Source organism: Ascaphus truei, chromosome 20 (genome assembly GCF_040206685.1).
Source record: "Ascaphus truei isolate aAscTru1 chromosome 20, aAscTru1.hap1, whole genome shotgun sequence".
Classification (NCBI taxonomy): Eukaryota; Metazoa; Chordata; class Amphibia; order Anura; family Ascaphidae; genus Ascaphus; species Ascaphus truei.
Genome location: NC_134502.1, coordinates 8,357,453 through 8,381,861, shown reverse-complemented (window position 1 = coordinate 8,381,861; position 24,409 = coordinate 8,357,453). Strand labels below are relative to the sequence as shown.

The following is a 24,409-nucleotide window of genomic DNA, read 5'->3' as shown; positions in this document are numbered from 1 at the left end:
CAAGCGCGCTTGCTGCCTCCTCTGTCAGGACAGCAAAAAGCTCCTGGTAGAGCGAGCGGCAGCAAGCGAGAGCGAGCAGCAGCACCTAAGAGCTTACTATGTCCCAGGCCTTAGATAAGCTTGTCTCCCAGCCCCAAACATATAGCGTGAAATGAACAGATATAAAAAGTCTTGTAAATAAAAGTCTTATCTGTTCCTTGTGGTTTGGAGGGAAAATCTTCTCTGTCCCTGGTTGCTACCTTTTCTTCAGGGTTTGTCAGCATTCATGTTTAGAAGTTTCCCCTGTGTCTTGAAAGCAGCTCTGCTGTTTCTTCTGGCAGGGCTCAAGACAAGTGTCTCCAAGTTCAGCTCAGGTGTGAGCTAAGGAGTCTCACTTCCTGTCTCAAAAGACAGGCTTTTCTAAGCAATCTAATCAGGCAGGTGGTGTTTGTTAATTGACTACCAGCAGTTAACCGCCACACTGCTGGATTAGAGGCACATTACCTGAACAGGGATAACTACCCTGTTACATACCTCCCCTGTTTGTGGGAAGCTCGGGCTTGCCACGGCCAAAGCCCATCCTTCCACTCTCATTCTAGATATCTCTGTGACTTGAATGAGAGTGGATGGAGGAAGAGAACCCTCAGTCCCGCTGGGATTGGAGCCCTTTCTCCAGTTTATTCGTGTCTCCTCCTGAATGTGCTTGAGATCAGCACTCCTCAGTCGCTCGAGGAGGACTTTTTCTAAGTATAGTCTTTTTGCTACGTGCGCGGTCATGAGATTTCCCTCGCGTCGGGTGCTTGTCTTATTGTAGGCATACTGTATGGCAGCAGTTGCAGAGCGTTTCAAAACAGCCCTTTGAGTTTTCCGCTCTTGAAGATGTCTCTCTGCCCTTTTCCCACTCAATGGGGTTGCTAGTTCAGCCTCTTTGGGGTTAAGTTGCAATTCCACACCCACTTCCAGAGAATGTCCCATCTTTTCAGCTTCATCAGCTAAGGATTCTTCTGGTTTTGATTCAGCACGTGTACCTTCTTTTGTTGCCTGTTGGGTGGCTGAAGGTTTTGCTAGTGCTTGTTTAGGTGGTTCAAATTTTGCAACCTTGTCTTTCAGATGAGCGGTATTCCCAGCTCTCACTGTACCCTTTTTTTCATGGGTTTTTGAGGCTGTGGGATACTGACGCTTAGTCAGGGTCAATACTTGTCCTTGTAAGACTGTAATCTCATCCGCGAGAGATCCCTGTTTTTTGAGTGCGTCTTGCAAGTCTCTTCTCAGGGAATTTATCTGCACGCTTTGCTTTCTCTGAGCTTGCTTCCACATTTTTATTGCATTGTGAAGCACTATGAATTTCTTTGCTCGGGCCACAGTTACTTGTTTTAGTTTCTGGACCTTCTTGTGCTCCCTTTTGTGCTGGGTCACCTGGGTTCTAAGCTTGGCCTCTAGCGATGCTTTGGTGATGCTCAGGGTAGCCTTCAGTTTCTCATGCTGCTTTGCGGGGACATAATGGGTCATCAGACGTTCCTGCAGCACTTGAATTTCTTTAACAGCCTGCAGATTTTCTTCCTGCAGAGTTCGCTGCTTCTCCTCGGCCTTCTCGAGGTGCGTATGAAGACCTTGCAGTTGGTTCTGCAGTCGGTGCTCTGCTTCAAACTTCTCAGCTTCCAAAAGTCTATTTATTTCATTAAGCTCGTGTAGCTTTTCATTCTTTTGCTTGACTTCGTCTGTCAACTGAAAATTTTCTTCTTTTAGTTTTAAGTTTTCTCTTTTTAGTCTTGAATTTTCTCCTTTTTCAGTCTCTGTACTATTCAGGGCCTCTTTGCAGTCCTCCTTATATTTACGCACATCGGCTTTGAGAATGACAGTCTCCTGGCGTGAGGCTTCCTTCTCTAGGTTGAGGGTCTGAAGCTCCTTCTGAGAGACTTTGAGATCTGTATCAAGATTTACAATAGTTTCTTTAAATATGTCCAGCTCCTCAGTGAGACTGTGTAGTTCCTTTCTGGAAACTTCCAGATCTGTGTGGCAGCTGTTGGTCTCATGATGTGAGGCATCCAGTGCTCTGCGGAGTGTCTGAAACTCTTTCTGAGATACGTCCACCTCTGTCCGGACATTGTTGACCTCCTGTTGTGAGGCATTCAGCTCTATGCGAAGAGTGTGAACCTCTTGCTGAAAGACTGTCATCTGCTTTAGTGCCTCCTCATACTTCCGCTTCAGCTTAGTCATCATTTTATCAGATTGACTCTGCTTTTCATCCATGGCGGAAATAGTAGCATTTGCAGTATCTAGCTCAGTCTTGAGATCGTCCAATTCTGTCCTGGCTGCAGAGTACATTGCGAGCACATGTTCCTGTAGCTTCACGTTATTTTTCAGTAGCTCCGCGTAACCATCTTTCTTTTGTTTCAATTGTTCACGGAGTATATCACAGTCATGCCTGGCATTTTTCAGGGCATCCTCAGGTCTGGTCAAGGAATCAACACTCACTGGTTCCGGCTCCGCTTCCCTGGGATGGTTGGTTGAGGGTTCCTCACTGTTGGCACTGGACAAACACTTCTTTGGTGTACACGACTTCTGCCTTGGGCCCTCTGGATATTCGGTTAACCGCGGGACAAATTCTCTATTTTCTCTAGGCTGCAGGGCAACTCGGCCCCCCTTTTCCTTCACAGGATCTGCGGATGTGTCTGTTCCTTCCACGGTAAGTGAAGAACCGCTTTTCTTTTTCCGCCTTTTTGATTTGGATGACACCGTCCCTTCAGGGATACTGGGGTCTCCATCTTCATTTGAAATTTTAGCAGCGTCACTGGATCCACCCGGCTTTTCTTGCAACTGTAATAGCTGATGGAAATATTCGGTGATCCACTGCTCCTGCTCTTTCTCCTGCTGATCATATGCGTCATCAAAGGGAGCGGTCTTTTCGGTTCGTGCCGAGTTCAGGCACCCCCACCATTCTTGGGTTGTTTTGTGGGTGTGACTCGGTTCGGGTTCCCTGTAAGAGATGTCTTCCTCTTTATTGGACTGGAAGGGCCACTCTTCCGTGAGGTAGGGTTCATTACAGGAACGCTGCATCTTGTCCTCCATTTTTAGGCTATCAGGTGTAATTTTCTTCCTGACCTCAGGAAGCGCTATTGCAGCTGTTGCCACTGTATTTGTTAGAACCCCCAATTGTGGTAGTCCTACAGGTGGGCATATTTTGCTTTTAGAGGTCGTAGCTCTCACAGGCATCTCTGTAGACTTTTTCTTTCTTGGGTAAGTTTTACAATATCAGCAGTACTGTGCATGCATTTTCTCTTATCAGGTATACAAGATGTGCAGTTGCTAGGTAAAAACGTCTATTTGCTTTACACCATTTACTTGCTAGGTGCAATCTCTCTGCTTCAGCCAAATAATGTGATTTTCTGTTTGAGTTCAGTCTCAACTTTGGGTATTATGACATTCACTCTTCACACTTTGGGATACCTTTTACACAGTTCAGCAATTCCTTTTTTTCTAGTAGGCAATTTTACCCTCAGCACTTGTTTACTGAAAATTCCCCTGCTTCAGCACAGTCTTGCATCAATTTTCACATTTTTCTGCATATACTCCATTCACAACTGGTAGTCCTATGCGGTGTGGCAGCCTTTACTTGCAGAATCAGTACCGCTCATGGGTCACCATCTGTATTCACTGCTTCAGCTAAACATTTGAAAATAACAAACGACTATCCCTTTAAGGGCTAACTCACTTCTTGAACCCTGACTATGGCTGGAAGGCAAACCCCCTATTTCAATGACCATATTACACTTTATTGTGATAGGCAAATAAGGTTGTACCTGCTTCAGCAGTCTCTCTCCTCTTGGGATTGGGGAAAAGAGTCCATCTGTGGTTTTGTAAGTTTCAGTGCAGTGGTGTGTATCACTTTAACTCTGATCTCTGCTGCATGAGATTTTTTTTTTTAAAGTTGCTCAGACTGTTTGTAGGCAAAAAGCATAAAAAATATTTCACAGAACAAATATCCGGTCCTTTCTAACTTCAAAGACCACCTCTCGTCCCACTTCGGACACCATATGTAGGCGGACGCTCACAGAGGTATGCAAGGGAGACTGATTATAGTGAAATTAAATAAGCCTTTTATTGCGCCTGTTTCCTTAACATCAGGAAACCATCCAAACAAGGGTAAACAAAGCTATTCACTTGGGAGTATTTCTAGTGAAATACTATGCAGTTCACAACTCCCTTAGATAAGCATGTCTCCCAGCCCCAAACATATAGCATGAAATGAACAGATATAAAAAGTCTTGTAAATAAAATCTTATCTGTTCCTTGTCGTTTGGAGGGAAAATCTTCTCTGTCCCTGGTTGCTACCTTTTCTTCAGGGTTTGTCAGCATTCAGGTTTAGAAGTTTCCCCTGTGTCTTGAAAGCAGCTCTGCTGTTTCTTCTGGCAGGGCTCAAGACAAGTGTCTCCAAGTTCAGCTCAGGTGTGAGCTAAGGAGTCTCACTTCCTGTCTCAAAAGACAGGCTTTTCTAAGCAATCTAATCAGGCAGGTGGTGTTTGTTAATTGACTACCAGCAGTTAACCACCACACTGCTGGATTAGAGGCACATTACCTGAACAGGGATAACTCCCCTGTTACATTCCCATTATATGTTATTGTAATATATCACGTGTATTACTGCTGTGAAGCGCTATGTACATACATAGCGCTATATAAATAAAGTTATACATACAGAAATGTAACAACAGAAACAACACAGCAACCAGAGTAACTGGCAGGTGTATTAAAAAACACATAAACATATCACAAACCTACATTAAAGATATTAATGTGAGCTTCATATAGTCCCAGTGAGAGCACGAAGGTCCAAACCTGTGATTCTGATATGACCCAGGGCACCAGGTCCCAGGGCACGCGGCTCGCAGCACTCGGGAGGTGTGGGGATCACAGAAGAATCACAGGAAAAAGCTCAACAGCTGATCTACCATTGAGGCGTCCTACACACGGCAGTGCGCAGATGCCAAGATGGAAAGACTCGCACATCCAGCCTCTGAACAGCTGATCTACTTTTGAGGCGTCCTACACGCGGCAGCGCGCGCAGACGTTAAGGCTGCGGCCCCAGTGCCTCCGCTGCACGTGCGCCCGCGAGGCTTGTGGCACGTGCAGCCGTTTCCCCAGTCTGCAGTGAGCTACAGGGGGAGAGGGAATAGAGTGATGGGGGCGCGGTCATGACGTCATGGCGGGGCTTAGCGCTCTGTCGCGCGTCCTGCTCTCAATTCTATTGAGAACAGGAGAAACTTGGTGCAGCGCTGCCCCCCCCCCCCTCGCAGCGGGCCCGGCGCCATTGAGGGGAGAGCTTTCGTCCCTGCAGCGTCTGCCACAGCGGGCGCTGTAGTAGCCAGCGGGAACCTGGCCTAAGATGGAAAGACTCGCACATCCAGCCTCTGAACAGCTGATCTACCGTTGAGGCGTGCTACACGCGGCAGCGAGCGGACGCTAACATGGAAAGACTCACACATCCAGCCTCTGAACAGCTGAGCTGCTCAACAGCTGATTGGGAGATTCCAGCGTCTCTTCACTAACGCATGCGTGATGACTATTCAACTGACAGTGCCGACCTCAATGCGTTTCGCACGTAAAAAGATTTTTTAGTAAAAGTATGCACTGTTGTCATCTGAAATTAGTAAAGTAAAATGAGGGCAACACAAAAATTACACCCAAGGCAAATAGTATTGTGTGTGACTAAATACACACTTCCTATACATAAATGATTGCCAGTAATGGTTTGATCAAATAGTTCCAAAAATGTAATATAATAAATGTAATAGAACAATGTATTAATGGAAATGTATAGAAAATGGGAGAAATGGCGTTACAAAATAACTAATTGAAATTAAATGCACTGATGCACTGTGACAGTTGTAAACCCACCCGGCTTTGTCCCATCCTAAAACTCGGCTGTACAGTTATTTAGCAAATAATGCTTATGTAACACCCCCCCACCGCAGCTAAAGGAGAAGGGGGGTGTGATGGGAGGGGATAACCAGGCTATCAAATAAAGGTTAGGCCTGCTGGTTATCCCTGAACCCGTGGGGTTCCTGGTACCGCCATAAGCCAGGTACCAGGGATAATACATGCTGGAAAATAAAATTACCCTGTTTTTTTCCTATTTCATGTTCCCTTAATCCTAGAACTGTGACATTTCTTGTGTGTCAGTTTTAGGGGGGATATTTGGGTGGAAATACAATTATTTTGGTTGCAGGAGTTGGGGGGCCAAAGTTGCTGATAGTCATTTAATTCTCCCCAGCGAGCAGGCATGATTTGCCGGTGGTACGCATGGTGAATTACATCAGGGTTTCCCTGTGTCCCCCAGACACCTGGATTTGGTGCCCAAATATCCCCAAGGTATTTCCTTTATAAGTATAAGGTCCCCCAAAGTATATTCTGTATTGAAGTGTACTTTATATCGTGTTTTGCGTTTACTATAAGGTTCTATACAGACAGCCTAGGCATATGGTTAAGGTGCCAGCTAGTATGCATAGAGTACCTAGATGAAGGAGGAGACCGGATATTGAGATTCAGGGTGCTAAGTGGATGGGGCAGGGCGGAGTACTGGTTCTGGAGAACAGAGACCCCCTGGGGGGAAACCTTCTTGTCTGCTGGACGCAGTGGCGCCTGCCCAATGGGAGGCAATGGGCTGGCTAAGGAAAAGATGGGCATCGTAGGTACTTTTCCTATTGGCCAGAACAAATGTCCCGTCCCGGGGCGTCCCGAGCCGATTCAACACACCCCCTGCCTCTGACCTCATCAGCCAGATGAGCCCTGCTCTGATTGGCTGCTGAGAATTCTCCCACGCTCTGAGTGGCTGAAAGGCTCTGTCCATGTTAAAACATAGGTCAAAGTAGTCTCTAAAAGGGGCTGCTGTAGATCAGAGCTCTCTCTCGGTCTTTTCAGACTTATAGCTAGTCTTGGGACTGGTCCATTGAAGCGCCGGTAAGGTTTCCCAGGGGCATTGCGATGCCAGGGTCTCCTAGCCAAGCTGAGGACTGATTCTGAGGAGTGAAGTTACGTGTTCCAGGCGTATTCCAGCTCCGTGGAGGGAACAAGGTCAGCCTTTGCTGAAGCAGGCACCTTGCACATTGGAAAGCCTAGTTTTTACCCCCAGACCCAAAGTAATAGTGTATATTATTTGTATTTTGTATTTCTGTGTGTTTCCGAGGTCTTATCCAAATAAACCTCATTTTATTCCATTACTGTGTTTTGCCTATTGACTGATCCCTTTAAATATAAATGTGTTAAAAGTCTTGTGCTACCGTGACAGGGTGTCACGCCAGAAATATAACACTCCCAATTGTGTTACTGTATGTGTAAGTAGAGAGATACTTGTGGGTGTGCAGCAGGTTACCTTGTTCTTCTCAGAAGGTCTGTGCAGGCTCTTGGCAAGGAATACAATGAAAGAAAAGGGCACCAGGAACGTATAAAACGTTATTAACAGATGACTTCTTCCCTGAGAGATGCGCACACAGCATTCCCCAAACAGGCACTTACTTTTCCTTTGTTCAATGTCACGGATAAGGCCTGGCTCACCCTGGATACATGTGGCTGCTCCCACTGGGACTCGGCAGGGTGCCTGTGACGGTGAGGGGGTAACCAGGCTCACTAATAAAGGTTATGCCCACTTGGTTGCCCCTGAGCTGTGTTTGGGGGTCCTAGAGTGTCAGCTCTTGGACCTGCCTGTTGTACATGTACTGCTATGCCATGTATGTAAAATGTGCAACCATAAAGATAAGGGGGCACAGGGGGAAGGTATCTCCAGAACAGTACCGGGGTCCCCAGTCTCAGGGGGATGCCCAGTGCATGCCCAGATAACCCTAACCCTGGTATAAGGGGTTCAGGGGGTTCTCAAGTCAGGTATAAGACTGTGAGGCTTTTATTAAAAGTCTATACGTTTGCAGAGTGTACGGGATGTGGCTAGTGGGGTAACACAGCTCAGGGTTTCACTCTATCTCTCACACCAATAGACTTAGGACATTTTAATAGGAAAATGTATAAAGTATATTTGATTAAATCTGGTATTTTTAACAATATGTTATACTTATACATTGTAACATAAGCTGGGTCCTTTTACTGCAGGACTCCACAGGGGGCTGATGGGCCACCTGGGTGTGGTGCCAGTAAGTCTGCCCTAAGTCCATAGATAAAAGTGACACCTGTTGTCAGGAGTGTGAACAACCATCAGTGCAGGATGGCTGAGTTAAGTGTCCAAGTCCTGGGCTGATTACAGGCTCTTCCAGCCAGTAGTCACCTCCCTAGACTGAGAGGCACCAGGCCTCTGCATGACAAGTAGGTAAGATGGCGATTTTCGCACAGGCCCCTTTGCTTTGTTGAAGCTCAGGTGCCAGACGTCGCAAGATTGGCAAACATGTGAATGGCTAGCAGTAAAGTTCCCACGCTTGTGGGTTGGCAGTAATGCTGTGGGACTGACCTTGCAAATGTTATACAAAAAGTTAATAGCCAGCCCAGGAAAGGGATCCCAAGACATATCCAAGTTCTGACTCCAAGCCCAAAGAAGCCTTGCGGAGCTAGCAAGGAAGCGGCTGCAGGACGGCAGAGCAGAATATTTTCTAAGTCCTACTTTCAGCACCATTTCCAATGGGCTTGTTAAAGACTTTATTTCAGTCAAAGAAGTTTAGTTTTTCAGCCCCAAACCCCAGAAAGTGTGTTGTTTTCTCCTGTATTATTGTAATTCACTGTGTGTATGTCTGTTTCCAAGAAATAAACGCAATTTATTTAACATTTTAATTTTGCTCAATGATATGATCCCAGGATAAAAGGTGTAAGTACCTGGTCTCCTGTGACAGTGCCCTCACGTTTGAGGAATCCCACCCTATCACCCTAACATAGCTTCTGCTCCCCCATATGGAACACAGCTGGGAACCTATCCCTTTTGGCAGCTATGGGGTGATACTCTAAGGCAGGGGTGTGCAAACCTTGCCCCCTGTGCCCCCTCCCTGCTCACCCCCGCCCTCTTACCTTGTCTCCGGAGTCAAATGACCCCCCCCCCCCCATCTTGTCTCGCTGTAACACTCAGCGTACAGTTATTGTGCAAATAATCCGTACATATCCTGTATGTCCTGAATCATTAGGTGAGAATAGCATTAATTGTCACAATGTTATCCTCTCCCTCACACAACTAACACTATTAAGGCATCAAGAACAGGAAATATAATAATCACAGTGTATAATATAACAAGTTTATCAAAGTGACAAAATAGCAAAAAATAACCTTATTTATAGCGCCCTAAAGAACTGAGCAGCCCCTGGTAAACACGTCTATTGGGAGGGAAACCCCTGAGAAGCTGCTGTCAGGGGGCAGAGCTAAGTGTGGCCAATTCCAATGTTCTGATTGGTCAGGGATCTTCACCAGAGCTCCCTATTGGACAGAGGAGGTGGAGGAGGGACCAGGACACAGCAGGTCATGGTATTAAAGGCAGGAGCTGATACAGTTCTTATCAGTCTGTGATCATCTTTCTACAACATGTCCCTTTGTCTTCCAGCTCCTGAACCAGCTCCAGATGGTGAGTATTTAGCTAAATATATATCACTTTATACAATTCATACTTTGATGTTGTATTTATATTGAGCAAGGTTGATGGATAATGATTTCAGTCCATTTTAATGGCCTTTTAGGTAACCAATAATTGACAATACTTTCCTACTATAATCTTCCAGCAAGTACAAAATGATGGGCGTTTCACATAAATGAACAGGATTATTTTATCAGCAATGTACAAATTAGCATCAAAAATGCTAAACGAGAAGACAAAAGTGCACAGAAATTGTGCCGTTTTATATCTTATTTTTCTATTCATTTTTCTCTGTAAACTGTTTTTTCATATTTTTATGCACAACTTACAATGGATCATTATGTAGTAATAATAAGCTTTTATACAGACTGATTCTATTGTTGATACAGTACTACTTTATATTTTAGCTTCACATTATAACTTTTTAATAACATACTGTAGCAGATACTCCCCTAATAGTAGGACAGATAATGTAATGTAGCAGGGAATATACTAGTGTACTGATTGCAGAGTCTGAGTGATGCCACAAGACATACTGTATTAGCCCGAATATAGTACGACCTCGCACATAATACGACCCTAAAGTTTTTAAGGTGTTCTACATGAAAAATAAAAAGTGTTGGGCTGCGCATTTAATATGAGTACAGTTTTCGGAAGGACATTTTTTGGAATAAAACATTGCACTATATTCGGACCAATACAATACTTTATTGAACAGTAAGAGGCTCTCAGAAATGCCAGCAGCTGCTCTGATGATTTTGTTCCTCCTGACAAACAAACAACAACAATTGGAGAATTCGCTGTTTCAGGAACCAGTTGAGTTTGATAAAGTTGCAATTTACTTCTCCAAGGACGAGTGGGATTATTTAACAGAAGAACAGAAGGAACTTTACAAGGATGTGATGATGGAGAATTACCAGGCTCTATGTTTCCAAATCTATGGGGATCGAAGATATCATGCAAAAACAAAAGGAAAATATATAGTGCAACACAGTATATACAGAGTAACTAATGTGACAAAGAAAAGGGCTCCCAAATTCCTACTCATAATAGAGCAGATAAAGAAAGCAGTGTGTCAGCCCGTGCTTGTAGTGTCCCTGGATGGCACAAGGAATACAGCACTGGTAGCAGAGATAAATGGAGTATCAGCCAGTGCCCAACTAGCACAGGGTGAGATGGGTAGACAGTCTCGGCATTCTCGGAGAGAAAGAAAACAGACCATGCTGCAGGTCAAAAAACAATTTATTGCAATAAAAACACAATTGGAGGCTTACAATAAAGAGAAGAAGGCATGATAACAGCAAGCAAGGTGTGGGTGAGTAGCGATCTCACCGCTGGTAAACGGCTTTACCATACAACGACGAAACGCGTAGAGTGTGGCTTTGAGGCATTCAACGTCTCTCTTGCGGAGAATCGGAGGCATTCCCGAGGTGTTCCCCACGTATGCGGATGTGACGTGATAACGGAAAGGACCCCAGACAGATGCGGAGGCTAGTATCGGCGTGCTAGACGGAGCAACAGAGCGGTGAGATCGCTACTCACCCACACCTTGCTTGCTGTTATCATTCCTGCCTTCTCTTTATTGTAAGCATCCAATTGTGTGTTTTTATTGCGATAAATTGTTTTTTGACCTGCACCATGGTCTGTTCTCTTTCTTTCCGATAATGCTGAGACTGTCTAACCATCTCACCCAGTGCTAGTTGGGCACTAGCTGATACACCATTTATCTCTGCTAGCAGTGCTGTATTCCTTGTGCCATCAAGGGACACTACAAGCACGGGCTGACACACTGCTCTCTTTATCTGCTCTATGGGGAGTAGGAATTTGGGAGCCCTTTTCTTGGTCATATTAGTTACTGCAGGGTTTCCCAAACTTTTTTTTTCCGTGACCCGGTTATTTTTGAACTTCTCCTTCGTGACCCACTAAAAATGTTATCGCCTATACTGGCCTATAGGGCCTGCACAGGCACACACAGCCACTGATACACACACACACAGCCACTGATACACACACACACACACAGCCACTGACAGACACGCAGCCACTGACACATGCAGCCACTGACACACACAAGCAGCCACTGACACACACAAGCAGCCACTGGCACACACACGCAGCCACACAGAGACACTGCTACAAACACTCACACTAATACACACACTGATACACACACACACACTGATACACACACACACACACACACACACACACACACTGATACACACACTGATACACACAGAGAAACTGCTACACACACAGAGACACTGCTACACACACACACAAACACACAGACACTGATACACACACACATACACTGATACTGAGACACACACATACACTGATACACACACACACTGACACACACACACTGATACAGATACACACACACACACACACAGCCACTGATACACACACACTCTGATACACAGACACACACACACACTCGCTCTCCCCTATACGCACACAGACACAAACAGTGAATTACAGGCAACAACGGATGTGAGTGACTGGAGGGGGGGCAGGGACACTTGAGTGGGGGGGAGGTTTGGGGGCCAGGGACACTTGAGTGGGGGGGAGGTTTGGGGGCCAGGGACACTTGAGTGGGGGGGGGGGTTTGGGGTCAGGGACACTTGCGTGGGGGGGGAGGTTTGGGGGCCAGGGACACTTGAGTGGGGGGGAGGTTTGGGGGCCAGGGACACTTGAATGGGGGGAGGTTTGGGGGCCAGGGACACTTGAGTGGGGGGTAGGTTTGGGGGCCAGGGACACTTGAGTGGGGGGGAGGTTTGGGGGCCAGGGACACTTGAGTGGGGGGGAGGTTTGGGGGCCAGGGACACTTGAGTGGGGGGAGGTTTGGGGGCCAGGGACACTTGAGTGGGGGGGAGGTTTGGGGGCCAGGGACACTTGAGTGGGGGTGAGGTTTGAGGTCCAGGGACACTTGAGTGGGGGGGAGGTTTGGGGGCCAGGGAAACTTGGGTGGGTGGGAGAGGGGGCCAGGGAAACTTGGGTGGGTGGGAGAGGGGGCCAGGGACACTTGGTTGGGTGGGAGGGGGGGCCAGGGACACTTGGGTGGGTGGGGGGCCAGGGACACTTGGGTGGGTGGGAGGGGGGCCAGGAACACTTGGGTGGGTGGGAGGGGGGCCAGGGACACTTGGGTGGGAGGCAGTGACTTGGTGGGGTGACTTACCTTGCCGCCGGATGCTTTCCCCTGTTGCCCCCGATATCCCCTGCTGCCCGGGACGGGAGGTGGGCTTGGGGGCACGGGAGGTGGGCTCGGGAGGGGGTGCCACGGGAGGTGAGCTCGGGAAGCTGGCCGCCAGGGGAAGCGGGCTGCAGTAGGAGCTTGTACTTCCCCCTCCGTCCCACGTAACGTGCGGGCCGCAGAGGAGCTGGTACTTCCTCCTCCGTCCCACGTTGGGAGCGGGGGGGAGGAAGGGAGCGGGCCCTGCGCAAGCGCTCGGGACCGCGGGGGGAATCGCCGCCATTTTATTTAACTTGAGCGGGGGGGACGGGAGACACCGTGCGGCCAGCCTTGCTGCGACCTGGCAATTTTGGTGCCGTGGCCCAGTGCCGGGTCGCGACCCACCATTTGGGAAACACTGAGTTACTGTATATACTGTGTTGCAGTATATATTTTGTTTTTGCATGATATCTTCGCTCCCCTGAGATTTGGAATCCTGCATACATCCAGACTTTTGAAACAGTCTGCTCTAGAGGGTTGAGAGAAGCTGGTCTGCTTTATGGTTATATATTATATATTTTATATTACTATTTTTCACTGATTGTGTTCACTTGTTATATCACACTTTTATATTCACTTAGATTGTGATCACTGGACAAATAGTCATTCATTGGTTTGATTCACTGAGCACTGATGTTACGCCGGTGCTGCCCGCAGACCAGACCTGTCCCTTATACTGAGGCGGGGACGTATATGTGCACGCACCCGCAGCAGAAGGAACGTGTCCGGAGTGTGGTGTTTTGGGGTTGCCTGGCCAGGTGGTAATAGCTGTAGCAATACTTGCCGGTACCGGGAGTAGAGAAGTAGTAGTTGCCGTTATCCAAGGTCAGGGATGGGAGAGGTCCGGAAGGTCGGGGTCCAGGAGCGGGAGAAGCTGCGTCATTTGGGGGAGCCGGGGTCGAGAGCCAAAGGGAGTAGTCCACCAAACTGAGTCGTAACCTGAACAACAAGACAATCAAGAGAGCCAGAATAGACATCCATAAGAGACACTATGTCGAGCGATGTGAGAGAGGTAGGACAGGTACTATATACTGTGGCTGACCAATGGGAAGCGGAGGCAGGCCTGGAGGAGCCCGAGGAGCTGTCCAGGATTGGTTCCCATGAAAGGCCTCAGGGTCGGCCTCAGGACGATCCTTCCATGGTTTGGATGGAAACTTTTTTCGAAAGCGTTTAAGAAGTCCTGGTGCGTGAATGTCATTAAGAGGTACCCAAGACCTTTCTTCGGGTCCGAAGCCCTTCCAATGGACCAAGAAATGGACTTTACCTCTATAGAGACGGGAATCTAGAATGGCTTGGACCTCGTACTCTTCGTTGCCCTGTATGATCACTGGATCAGGTTTAAGAGTGTGGTCCGGCAAGAGAGGACTAGAGATGAATGGTTTGAGAAGTGATATATGAAAAACATTAGGAATTCTCATGCTTGGAAGTAGTTGAAGGCGGAAAGCCACAGGGTTAGCCTGCTCCATGATAGGAAATGGACCCAGAAACCTAGGTGCCAATTTTGGGGAAGGGGTTTTGAGGTGGATATTTTTGGTAGACAACCAAACCTTATCCCCTGGCTTGTAACTGGGCGCAGGTCGGCGATGACGGTCAGCCTGGATTTTCAAAGTCAGGGAGGCATTTTGAAGTGCCGATTGAATTTTAACCCAAGAGTCCTGTAGGCGGGAGATGTGTTCATCTACGGCTGGTACTCCAGAGGAGGCATTGGAAATAGGCAGGCGAGCCGGGTGGAATCCGTAATTAATAAAGAAAGGCGTCTCACGAGTGGATTCATTCCTGGAGGAATTAAAGGCATACTCAGCCCAGGGAAGTAATTCCGACCAGTCATCCTGGGAGTTAGAGACGAAGCACCTTAAATATTTCTCGAGGGATTGATTAACCCTCTCGGTCTGCCCTTTAGATTGAGGGTGATTTCCAGAAGAGCTACACACAAAGGAAACTCCCGCACCGCCACAATGTGAACCACGTTGAGGTGCTTACTAGGTAAAGGGTTTAGAGTATACAGAAGAAAAGGAACCTAATATATTAGCACTCAGTCAAACTAAATGTATAATGATATTGTTAAAATACTTTATTGGCAAACCATGAATAAAAAAATGGGCTTTCAAATAAAAATGTGTCAAACAGCACGTGACTGTGATCATTTGTAACTTAACTAAAGGTAGTTAAGTAGTGTGTACATATGGAGATCCTTGATAGATATTTAGGATCTGATGCTATGTATATAGCCTCCTAAGGATATGGAGATAAGTCTGTGATGTAACCACCACACATATGACATCATATGTGTGGTGGTTACATCACGGACTTATCTCCATATCTACACACTACTTAACTACCTTTAGTTAAGTTACAAATGATCACAGTCACGTGCTGTTTGACACATTTTTATTTTAAAGCCCATTTTTTTATTCATTGTTTGCCAATAAAGTATGTTAACAATATCATTATACATTTAGTTTGACTGAGTTCTAATATATTAGGTTCCTTTTCTTCTGTATACTGATTTCCAGAAGAAGAAGAAGAAATGCCCAGTCTCTTGGTGAAGGTCTTCCAGAATCTGGAAACAAATTGAGAACCTCTGTCTGATACGATGGATGTGGGAAAACCATGGATCTGGAAAATTTCCCTGGAAAAATATCGACTAGGGCGGGTGAGGAGGGTAATCCTTTGAGAGGAAGGAAATGTGCCATCTTGGAAAACCGATCCACCACTACTAGAATGGTGTTTATGCCATTCGACCAAGGCAATTCAACAATAAAGTCCATGGATATGTGAGACCAGGAGCGCTTCGGGATGGCTAAAGGCATAATAAGACCCTGGGGTTTTTGACGAGGTGTCTTATTGCGTGCACATACCGGACAGGCCCGAGTGAATTCAAGGATGGATTTGGCCATATTGGGCCACCAGAAGGTGCGACGGATGAAGTCCAATGTCTTTTTGAATCCCGGATGTCCTGCCGAACGGGAGGTGGGCCCCCAATCCAGAATCTCAGGAATAAACTTGGGCTCTATGTACAAAGTGTCCTTCGGTACCTCGAGATCTCTAGGCAGGTGTTCTTGAGACTTGCTTATCTTTTCAAGATTTTTGAACGCAGCGACCGCAAGGATCGTTTGCTTGGGAAGGATGGACTCGGTAGTCTTTTCTGGTCTTTGTTCTGAAAAATACTGTCTAGAGAGGGCATTCGCCTTGACGTTCTCGGTACCGGGAATGTAGAACAAAATTAAATTAAACCTAGAGAAAAATAATTACCAGCGGGCTTGGCGGGAGCATAAGCGGTGGGCACTCTCGATATACAAAAGGTTTTATGATCCGTGAGAATCTTAAAGGGCTCGTTTGACCCCTCTAGAGCAGGGTTTCGCAAACTTTTTTTTTCCGTGACCCGGTTATTTTTGAACTTCTCCTTCGTGACCCACTAAAAATGTTATCGCCTATACTGGCCTATAGGGCCTGCACAGGCACACACACAGCCACTGATACACACACACACAGCCACTGATACACACACACACACAGCCACTGACAGACACGCAGCCACTGACACATGCAGCCACTGACACACGCAGCCACTGACACACACACGCAGCCACTGATACACACACACGCAGCCACTGACACACACAAGCAGCCACTGGCACACACACGCAGCCACTGACACACAGACGCAGCCACACAGAGACACTGCTACACACACTCACACTAATACACACACTGATACACACACACACTGATACACACACACACTGATATACACACACACACTGATACACACACACACTGATACACACATACACACTGATACACACACACACACTGATGCACACACTGATACACACACTGATACACACACAGAGAAACTGCTACACACACACACAAACACACAGACACTGATACACACACACATACACTGATACTGATACACACACACACTGACACACACATACACTGATACTGATACACACACACTGACACACACACACTGATACAGATACACACACACACACACACAGCCACTGATACACACACACTCTGATACACAGACACACACACTCGCTCTCCCCTATACGCACACAGACACAAACAGTGAATTACAGGCAACAACGGATGTGAGTGACTGGAGGGGGGGCAGGGACACTTGAGTGGGGGGGAGGTTTGGGGGCCAGGGACACTTGAGTGGGGGGGAGGTTTGGGGGCCAGGGACACTTGAGTGGGGGGGGGGGTTTGGGGGCCAGGGACACTTGAGTTGGGGGGAGGTTTGGGGTCCAGGGACACTTGAGTGGTGGGGAGGTTTGGGGGCCAGGGAAACTTGGGTGGGTGGGAGAGGGGGCCAGGGAAACTTGGGTGGGTGGGAGAGGGGGCCAGGGAAACTTGGGTGGGTGGGAGAGGGGGCCAGGGACACTTGGTTGGGTGGGAGGGGGGGCCAGGGACACTTGGGTGGGTGGGAGGGGGGCCAGGGACACTTGGGTGGGTGGGAGGGGGGCCAGTGACACTTGAGTGGGAGGCAGTGACTTGGTGGGGTGACTTACCTTGCCGCCGGATGCTTTCCCCTGTTGCCCCCGATAGCCCCTGCTGCCCGGGACGGGAGGTGGGCTTGGGGGCACGGGAGGTGGGCTCGGGAGGGGGTGCCACGGGAGGTGAGCTCGGGAAGCTGGCCGCCGGGGGAAGCGGGCTGCAGTAGGAGCTTGTACTTCCCCCTCCTTCCCACGTAACGTGCGGGCCGCAGAGGAGCTGGTACTTCCTCCTCCGTCCCACGTTGGGAGCGGGGGGGAGGAAGGGAGCGGGCCCTGCGCAAGCGCGCGGGACCGCGGGGGGAATCGCCGCCATTTTATTTAACTTGAGCGGGGGGGACGGGAGACACCGTGCGGCCAGCCTTGCTGCGACCCGGCAATTTTGGTGCCGTGGCCCAGTGCCGGGTCACGACCCACCATTTGGGAAACGCTGCTCTAGAAGATTCCTCCATTCCTGTAGAGCCAACTTGACGGCCAAAAGTTCCCTATTGCCCATGTCATAGTTCCTCTCAGCTGGAGAAAACTTCTTAGAGAAAAAACCACAGGGGTGGAGTTTATCCTGGGGAGAAAATCTCTGGGATAGAACCGCGCCGGCCCCGCAGTCCGAAGGGTCTACCTCCAGGGTAAATGGAAAATTGGTGTCCAGGTGACGGAGGAAGGGAGCTAAGACAAATGCTTGCTTCAAAGTTTCGAAAGCCGTGACCAAATTGCAGGATCCGCTCCTTTTCGGGTCAGAGCCGTGATCGGGGCGATGGAGGAAAAATTGCGAATAAATTTCCAGTAATAATTGGAAAACCCCAGAAAGCGCTGAATAGACTTGAGGGAATCGAGTTGCGGCCAGTCCGCTACAGCTTTAAGTTTCTCTGGGTCCATGGCAAATCCCCTGTTGGAAATAATATACCCAAGAAAGGAGGTGGAGGCCTGGTGAAAAAGACATTTCTCCAAATTGGCAAACAACCGATTCTCTGAGAGGCGGGAGAGCACGAACTTCGTATGGGTAATATGATTCTGTAGATTTTTTTGAAAAAATAAGAATGTCGTCCAGATAAACAATTACGAAAAGGTTAAGGACATCCCGAAAAATATCATTGATAAAGTCCTGGAAGACCGCAGGGGCGTTGCATAAATCGAAGGGCATCACAAGATATTCGTAGTGGCCGCTACGGCTGTTGAAGGCGGTCTTCCATTCATCGCCTTCACGGATGCGAATGAGATTATATGCCCCGCGAAGGTCTAGCTTAGTAAAGAGGATAGCACCTTGAAGTCTGTCGAAGAGTTCAGAGATGAGTAGGAGAGGGTAACGGTTCTTCACTGTAATGCGATTCAGGCCCCGGTAGTCTATACACTGTCTGAGAGTACCATCTTTTTTCTTAACAAAAAATAATCCGGCCCACGCGGGTGAATTGGAATGCCGTATAAAGCTCCGCTTCAAGTTCTCGCGAATATATTCGTCCACGGCCTTTGTCTCAGGAAGAGAGAGGGGGTAGGACTTGGATTTAGGCAATGTGTATCCAGGCACCAAGTCTATCGGACAATTGTAAGCTCTGTGTGGGAGTAATAACTCGGACTGAGTTTTGCTGAAGACATCCATAAAATCTGCGTATGGGGCAGGCACATCTTCTGTAGGGTTGGATGTGGTAACCAGCAGTTGGGGCGGAAGTACAGCTGGTGGAAAAAATTCCTCCGGACAATGGGATCTGGAGATGTCCAATTGATGTTCGGATTGTGCTTCTGCAGCCACGGTAAGCCAAGGGTGACAGGTGTTCGAGGAGCATGGATAACATCCAAAGCCAGGGTCTCCTTATGGGAATAATAATTATTAATAATAATAATTATTATTATTATTATTGAGGAATGAGAAGAAAGGGTGAGGGGACTGGTCTCCAAGGAGATGAAAGCCGGGTTGAGAGGGCGGCCGTCAATCCCTACCAAGGCAATGGGAGTTTTCTTCTCAATGAGTGGAATCTGGTTCAATTCCGAGAATTCCTAGTCCACGAAGTTTCCTCCTGCGCCGGAATCGATGAATGCCATGGTGGAAGTCTGAAAGGTAGGACCAGAGAGGGAAACGGGAATAGTAAACTTTTTAGGAAGTTCCTTCTTGGACAGGGGGCAGGGAGAATTAGCACCCAGGGAGTGCCCCTTCATACTCACTGGGCTTGGTCGTTCTCCGGACACTTAGGACATTCGCGAATCAGATGCTCAGAGGATCCGCAGTAAAAGCATCGTCCACCGAATCTGCAAAATTGTTGAATAGGAGCCCGAGTGCGTTGAACTCGAGTTGCATCGGTTCCGGGGGCCTCCAGAGCGGGCAGCGGAGAGATGGCAGGTCTCGTGGGTGAAGAGAACCTGGGGGGGGCATGAAAAGGCACAAATCAAAAGTGTTGGCGCTCGGAGCGGCGTACCTGGAGACGTTGGTCCACCCGAATGGCCTGGGAGATCAGTTCCTCCAGAAGTCCTGGCCTGGGTTGTGAGGCGAGCTCGTCCTTTACGGAATTTGTTAGTCCTCGCCAGAAAACTGTGACTAAAGCCTCCTGACTCCACCGAGTCTCAGCTGCTAGGGTCCTGAACTCCAAGGCGTACTGGGCCATGGGCCGACGTCCCTGTGTAAGCTGAAGCAAAGAGTCAGAAGCAGTCTCCTGTCGTGCGGGAGTATCGAAGACCTGACGAAAGTCTCGTCTAAATGCTGTATAATCCCTAATAATTTCGGGGCGTAGTTCCCATATCGGGGAGGCCCAGGCCAGGGCATTTCCCGTGAGTAGGCTGTAGACGTACGCCACCTTCTTACGTCCGGTGGAATACTGCTGCGGAGCCATCTCAAAATGGATCTTACATTGAGAAATTCGTGGCAGGCGTGCGGGTCCCCATCGTACGGCTTGGGTGCCGGGATCTTGGGGCCCGGTGTCGCGGCACCCACTGGTTCCACGGGTGCCGGGGGAGGAACCACAGAGAGTGTCTGTAAGGAGAGAACTTCTATCTGTCAGGTAAGATGAACCAGCTGATCGGTCATGACCTGGATTTGCTGGTACATGGCCGATAACATGCTACCACGTTCAGTCTGATCTGCGTCTTGTGGGCTCGACATAATGTTACGTCGGTGCTGCCCGCAGACCAGACCCGTCCCTTATACTGAGGTGGGGACATATATATGCACGCACCCGCAGCAGGAGGAGCGTGTCCGGAGTGTGGTGTTTTGGGGTTACCTGACCAGGTGGTAATAGCTGTAGCAATACTTGCCGGTACCGGGAGTAGAGAAGTAGTAGTTGCCGTTAGCCAAGGTCAGGGATGGGAGAGGTCCGGAAGTCAGGGTCCAATCTGAGGTCCAGGGGCGTGAGAAGCTGGGTTGTCAAGGGGGAGCCGGGGTCGAGAGCCAAAGGGAGTAGTCCGCCAAGCTGAGTCGTAACCTGAACAACAAGACAATTAAGAGAGCCAGAATAGATATCCACAAGAGATACTTTGTCGAGCGATGTGAGAGAGGTAGGACAGGTACTATATACTGTGGCTGACCAATGGGAAGCGGAGGCAGGCCTGGAGGAGCCCGAGGAGCTGTCCAGTATTGGTTCCCATGAAAGGCAGCCAGGTGGTAAGCTTTAGGGTTAAATGGTGACCAGCGCATGGGCGGGGGGGGGCTAGCTTCACTGCAAGAGCAGTGAATAAATTATCTTGGGTCGGCACGCGCTCTGTAACGGGAGGGGATGTGCGCGCAGGGGCAATGGCAGCCACCCGAGCACCAGCCGCACGCGGAGCAGTGGCCGCCCGACGGAGAGGACGGGGGAGCCCCCCAATCATGGAGGCCGGGCAGGAGCCGAAAGAGGTGAGGGGAGGTCACTCTGCGACCGCCGTGACCCCCGAGTACTCACAACTGATTGGGAAAGGATAAAGCACCATCTAGAGCCTTTTTCTATACTCTCTTGTTTCTAGGTAAGAAAATATTACCCTAATTATGGCAGATAAGATCATAAATATAAAAAAGTAATTTGACTTCTAAAACTACAGGAACTGAATGTATATCTTTATATAGCACCATCCGTGTACATAGCACTGCACAGCAGTAATACACGTGACATAGCAATACAGCAGCTAAAGGGAATAAGAATTTTCTATGGTGGAAACACTTTAAATATAAACGTGTCTCCCCTGACATATACAGTACAGGATGTGTAAATGTGACACCTGAGATTGTATCAATGATTGAGCGTGGAGAAGAGCCATATATAAGGGGTCACCCACAGTATAAGGAGAAGGAAAGTCCTACAGATATCAGCACTGGTGAGTAATAAACACTTTAGTGGTGGGTGCTCTAGGAACAATCATTATATAACATATTTCATAAAAAAGGAAATTTGATCACAAATTAGTACAGTATATCTATTAATAATTTCTAATATCCATTTGTAACTTTACCATTCCCATAATAAAGTGGAAATGTATGTGGTACACACGCTTCCTGATTTTATATTAAAAAAAATATTATATATATCGCTGGTAGGCAATATCCTCACAAATTAAGTTTGTTGCAATTTTGAATGCTTTTCTGCACTGCTAATTGGAAACATTTACTGAATACCCGATTTGTTACACATCTTACCATGTGTATCCTGTATCTTTACATTCTTAAATTAAATCTGACGTTTGAAAATCATTTTTTGTGTTCGATGTTAATGCATTTCTTTACTCAAATGTTTTTACCCAGCTGATGGATTGATGAGCAGGAATTCCCCTGAAGGATATCATAATTTGCTCTGTTCGCCAGATTGTGTAATGGAAGATACCAGTGTTACCCAAATGTATCACAGAGCAAATCACATTAGTCAAGATATACCAAACCAGAGTCTGAGAGAAACTATGAGCATTATCGCTAAGGAATCAACCTCACAGGAAGAAGGAAATCTCCCAGACTCCCACATTTATACAACCAGAGAACATACAGGGACAGAATATGCACCTTCTCCTTTTACAACGTGTAACAAAGGAAACATGAATGCAGGGAACGTTCACAAGAAATTGTCAGTAAAAGAAAAACCATTTGTATGTTCTGAATGTGGGAAATGTTTTCCCTATAACGCTACTCTCATTACACATCAGAGAATACACACAGGAGAAAGACCATTTGTATGCTCTGAATGTGGGAAATGTTTTTCCCAGAAATGTACTCTTGTTAGACATCAGAGAATTCACACAGGAGAAAGACCATTTGTATGTTCTGAATGTGGAAGATGTTTTACCGTGGACTCTGCTCTTGTTAAACATCAGAGACTTCACACAGGAGAAAGACCATTTGTATGCTCTGAATGTGGCAAATGTTTTACCCAGAATTTAGATCTCGTTTCACATCAGAGAACTCACACAGGAGAAAGACCATTTGTATGTTCTGAATGTGGGAAATGTTTTCCCCATAACTCTACTCTTGTTAAACATCAGAGAATTCACACAGGAGAAAGACCATTTGTATGCTCTGAATGTGGGAAATGTTTTATCCAGAATGTAGGTCTCGTTACACATCAGAGAACTCACACAGGAGAAAGACCATTTGTATGTTCTGAATGTGGGAAATGTTTTTCCCTTAACTGTACTCTTGTTAATCATCAGAGAGTTCACTCAGGAGAAAGACCATTTGTATGTTCTGAATGTGGGAAATGTTTTTCCCTTAACTCTACTCTTGTTAATCATCAGAGAATACACACAGGAGAAAGACCATTTGAATGTTCTGAATGTGGGAAATGTTTTACAGATAGCTCTACTTTTGTTAAACATCAGAGACTTCACACAAGAGAAAACAAGACCACCGTAACAATCTATCAGAAACTCTCACAGCCACCACCAGTCTAAGATCTTTCAAAACTAAAGCTGTCTCACATTTTAATCTGGTCTGTAACTGTGACGACCGCCTATAATATATATTATCTCTAACTGTGCATGCAATGTCTTGTATATAATGTATACCCTGTTCACTTATGTAACTATGTATTTGTAACCATGTATTATTTGTCATCATAACTCTATGCCCAGGATATACTTGAAAACGTGAGGTAACTCTCAATGTATTACGTCCTTGTAAAACATTTTATAAATAAATACATTCGTGTGTTCTGAATGCGGGAAATGTTTTGCCAATAAGTCGTGTCTGGTTGTACATCAGCGAGTTCACACAGGAGAAAAAGGAGAAAATGTATACAGCTTACCGTAATTTTATTTTCCTGGAACCATGGCAGTGGGCACTCTTTGGTTAACTCCCCCTTCAGTCTAGTAGGACAGGAAATTGAATCATGCAGGTAGTCCATAAAGGTCCCTCACTCTACTTGCAAGTTAGTCTTTGCATTCTCCCATAGCTGAAAAATATAACTGATAAAGGTTAGGCATACATAGTTACATAGTTGATGAGGTTGATAAAAGACGTACACCCATCAAGTTCAACCTATGCTAAATTTCACAGCAGATACTTTATCATATATATATACTTACTTGTTGATCCAGAGGGCGGCAAACAAAAAAACACAGAGTCACATCATCCAATGATATCTCATAAGGGGAATAATAAATTCCTTCCTGGCTCCAAGAATTGGCAATCGGATTAATCCCTGGATCAACATCCTTCCCATCTATACTTATTTGGTATATCCCTGTATACCTTTCCTATCTAAAAAAATGTCCAACCTTTTTTTGAACAAATCTATTGTATCTGCCATCACAGTCTCTATGGGTAATGAATTCCACATTTTAACTGCCCTTACTGTAAAGAACCCTTTCCTTTGTTACTGGTGAAATCTCCTTTCCTCCAACCTTAAGGGATGGCCTCGAGTCCTTTGTACTGCCCGTGGGATGAATAGTTCTTTTGAAAGCTCCTTGTATTGTCCCGAATATATTTGTATATAGTTATCATATTCCCTCTTAGACACCCCTTTTCTTATGTAAATAAATCTAATTTAGCTAGTCTCTCCTCATAAGTTAGATTATCCATCCCCTTTATTAATTTGGTGGCTCTTCTCTGCACTCTTTCTAGTTCCATAATGTCTTTTCTTAGGATTGGTGCCCAAAATTGTACTCCATATTCAAGGTGTGGTCTAACTAATACTTTGTAAAGGGGCATAATTATGTTTACTTCCCTTCCATCCATTTCCCGTTTAATGCAAGATAAG

The 24,409-nt window shown here is 46.9% G+C and overlaps 1 protein-coding gene across 2 annotated transcripts; it reads left to right on the top strand.

The window, feature by feature from the left end:
• Positions 1 to 9,035: 9,035 nt before the first annotated feature.
• On the top strand, positions 9,036 to 23,821 carry LOC142471291 (uncharacterized). 2 transcript variants are annotated; one of them, XR_012789387.1, is made up of 2 exons: positions 9,036 to 9,521; positions 10,340 to 10,530. XR_012789387.1 is itself a non-coding variant. In XM_075578124.1 (2 exons), exons 1-2 carry the CDS (start codon positions 9,482 to 9,484, stop codon positions 23,100 to 23,102), a joined length of 1,176 nt encoding a protein of 391 aa, XP_075434239.1. In that variant the 5' UTR covers positions 9,036 to 9,481; the 3' UTR covers positions 23,103 to 23,821. The 2 variants fall into 2 exon arrangements, 1 of the variants encoding a protein (XP_075434239.1); XM_075578124.1 differs by lacking the exon at positions 10,340 to 10,530 and adding an exon at positions 21,967 to 23,821.
• Positions 23,822 to 24,409: the final 588 nt, after the last annotated feature.

What these genes read in the sequence shown, in the direction of transcription:
- LOC142471291 (XM_075578124.1), top strand. Translation starts at nt 9,482, where the DNA reads ATGTCCCTTTGTCTTCCAGCTCCTGAACCAGCTCCAGATG. An exon ending in TCCTGAACCAGCTCCAGATG is followed by an intron (nt 9,522 to 21,966) that starts GTGAGTATTTAG and finishes GTTTTTACCCAG; the next exon opens with CTGATGGATTGATGAGCAGG.